The sequence below is a fragment of the Triticum urartu genome, chromosome 7A, assembly GCF_056163025.1.
Source record: "Triticum urartu cultivar PI428250 chromosome 7A, HENAU_Tu73, whole genome shotgun sequence".
NCBI lineage: Eukaryota > Viridiplantae > Streptophyta > Magnoliopsida > Poales > Poaceae > Triticum > Triticum urartu.
Window position 1 is genome coordinate 460,443,721 of NC_141879.1, and position 2,804 is coordinate 460,446,524.

General features: G+C 44.7%; 1 protein-coding gene across 1 annotated transcript; it reads left to right on the top strand.

Moving 5' to 3' along the window:
• Positions 1-1,389: 1,389 nt before the first annotated feature.
• LOC147959941 (uncharacterized) lies at positions 1,390-2,070 on the top strand. The gene is made up of 2 exons (XM_087538016.1): positions 1,390-1,901; positions 1,995-2,070. The coding sequence occupies exons 1-2, from the start codon at positions 1,390-1,392 to the stop codon at positions 2,068-2,070; spliced, it is 588 nt and encodes a 195-aa protein (XP_087394142.1).
• The last annotated feature ends 734 nt before the right edge of the window (positions 2,071-2,804 follow it).

The window sequence follows — 2,804 nt, forward strand, 5'->3', positions numbered from 1 at the left end:
TTGTGTGTGTCTGAAGTTAAATGGAATCTCGAGAATGTTATGTGACGTTGGTTTGGTTTGCACTGGACGTATTGCCATCCATGAATACTACATCTAACTTTTATTTTTTTAATTCCTAAATTATTAGTAGTAGCGTGGGAAACAAATGAGCGCTACTAGTATTTAGGTTAGTAGTAGCGTGGGAAATAAGAAATGAGCGCTACTAGTAGTTAGGTTAGTAGTAGCGTGGGATATAAGTGAGCGCTACTAGTAGTTAGGTTAGTAGTAGCGCGGGTGCACCCGCGCTGCTACTAACTTTTAGATGTAGCGCGATACTAGTAGTGCGAGTACCCGCGCTACAAGTAGCATTTTACCCGCATTCTTGACATTCCTGCACATAAAAAAATCAGAACATAGTGCCACACTTAATAAAAATTCAGAACATAGCGCCACACTAAATACAAATTCATAACATAGTGTCACACTTAAATAAAAATTCAGAACATGGTGCCACACTTAATACAAATTCAGAACATAGTGCCACACTTAATAAAAATTCAGAACATAGTGCCACACTTAATACAAATTCAGAACATAGTGCCACACTTAATACAAATTCAGAACATAGTGCCACACTTAATACAAATTCAGAACATAGTGCCACACTTAATACAAATTCAGAACATACTACTGCTAGCTTAGCTTCTTCCTCTCGCCCTTACTCCTCTACTGCCTCTACCTCCTCTTCTTCCCCGGTTTCCTCGTCCACGCCCAGTGATGAAAGTGGGACAATTAGTGTCCCTATGGCCAAATTCATTGAATAGAATGCATTGTTTAGTCAGACCTCCTGCTTTAGATTCATCCATATCATTCCGGATGCGCTGACACTGCCGTCTGCCTCTACTTGTACGCATATGCTCTGGGTTTGGAATGTAACGCCTTTCAGCGGGGTTGACGCTGTTGAAATTACCCATTGATCGAAAACCCATCAGCTCACCTGTCCAGGTATTGAGGACAGACTCTTTCAGAAAAAATGGAGACACAAACGATATTGCGTCCATTCCAAGCTGCCCGCAAGCAGCAAGTACATGTGAGCAAGGTAGGTGAAGCAATTTCGGTTTGTTGCATGTGCACTCACACGTTAGCCAGGCTTCATTACCAATTTTCACCTCATGCGTCCTCAACTCATTTGCACATCCGAATTTGTTGTTGGCTAAGCGGACCTCAAACCTTTTTTCTTGATTACCGAAGGCGACTACAGTGTGTGATCTAGCTTTTTGCATCTTGTTGTCCATGTACTTCGTGACTCTTTCACAGTACCGTGTATTCGGTTTCTTGAAGATATGATGCTCTAATTTTTGACGTCTATCTCTGAAATACTTGACGGTGCCATAGAAAATATCCTCAACGATGGCTGTAAGTGGCAATGCCCGGTTTCCTCTGAGGACAAAGTTGTATGTTTCTGCGAGGTTCGTTGTCATGACACCGTACCTTGCTCCATGTGTGTCATGTAGCAAAGACCACCTCTCCAGAGGCTCATGCTCTATCCACTGCTCGAAGGTTTTAATCGACCTCCCAAGCCTTCTCCTAGTACCAGGTGGGTCAATGCCTGGCAGGTCACATAGCCAAACAGGCTCCTCCTCCACAGCCGTTGTTCATGTTGCCAACTGTGCAGCTACTGCTTCAACATGTGCCCTCACCGCTGCATCTCTTGCAGCTTTCCTGTCCCTCACGTGTCTCTGCGCGCACACATTAAGTCTGTCGCGTATCAAATTGTACTTCCATAACTGGTTCTGCTTGCAGAGTTTTTTGAACAGATTCATCAGGTTCTTATTTCTAAACTACGAGAAGAAATTAGCCCCCAGATGGCGCATGCACCAATGGCTCTGCAAGTCCTGCCATGGAACTTGTTCCTCAGGGCCTGGGTTTGTCAGTGTCCTTATCGCACTGAGTATACCTGCATGCCTGTCATGAAGGATGCACACATTGGGCTTCTCCTTCACAACTGATATTTTCAACTGCCTGAAGAACCATGTCCAACTTTCAATGTTCTCACTCTCCACAAAAGCAAATGCGAGTGGGATGACTTGATTTTGGCCGTCTTGACCTATGGCTGTCAGGATCTGACCCTTGTACTTGCCTGTGAGAAAAGTACCGTCAACACATATCACCGGTCGGCAATGCCTGAAAGCTTCGATGCATACACCGAAAGAGAAGAAGAGACGATGCAGCACCCTCACTGTTGGGAACTTTGGCATGAACATGTCTTGGATATCAATATAGGTGCCTGGATTCCGATGCTGCAGGGTGTGGAGGAGCTGGACAATAGAGTCATATGCATCAAAATAAGAACCAAATCTCCTCTCAAGCGCCGCATGCTTAGCCCTCCAAGCCTTGCCATAAGTAATTCTGTACTTGAACCTGGCGAAGACTTTTGTCTGGACTGCCTTCACTTCCATAGCTTTGCCCTGCACTATCTCATCGTAAAACAACCGATGAAAGGTTGGCATGATCCTAAGGGATGCAGGGAATAAGACAACTGTGATTAACTAAGTCACTTATCACCCAACTTGTGCCATACTTAGGGAGAAAGCCATGCACCCTGGCGGGACAATCTGCGTTCTTGCATACCATTGTCAGGAATTTCTGACTGGACACCTGAGCTATGAAAACCCTTTGCATGGACATTGCCCAGTTAATTATTGCATCTTTCAGGGCTTGCTTGTTCGGATACATAGCACCCGTCACAATATTGTTCCGGTGATATTGCCAGGCTGAATCATGTCCATCATTCACGGTCATTGCAGATGAGAAGTCATGATTCC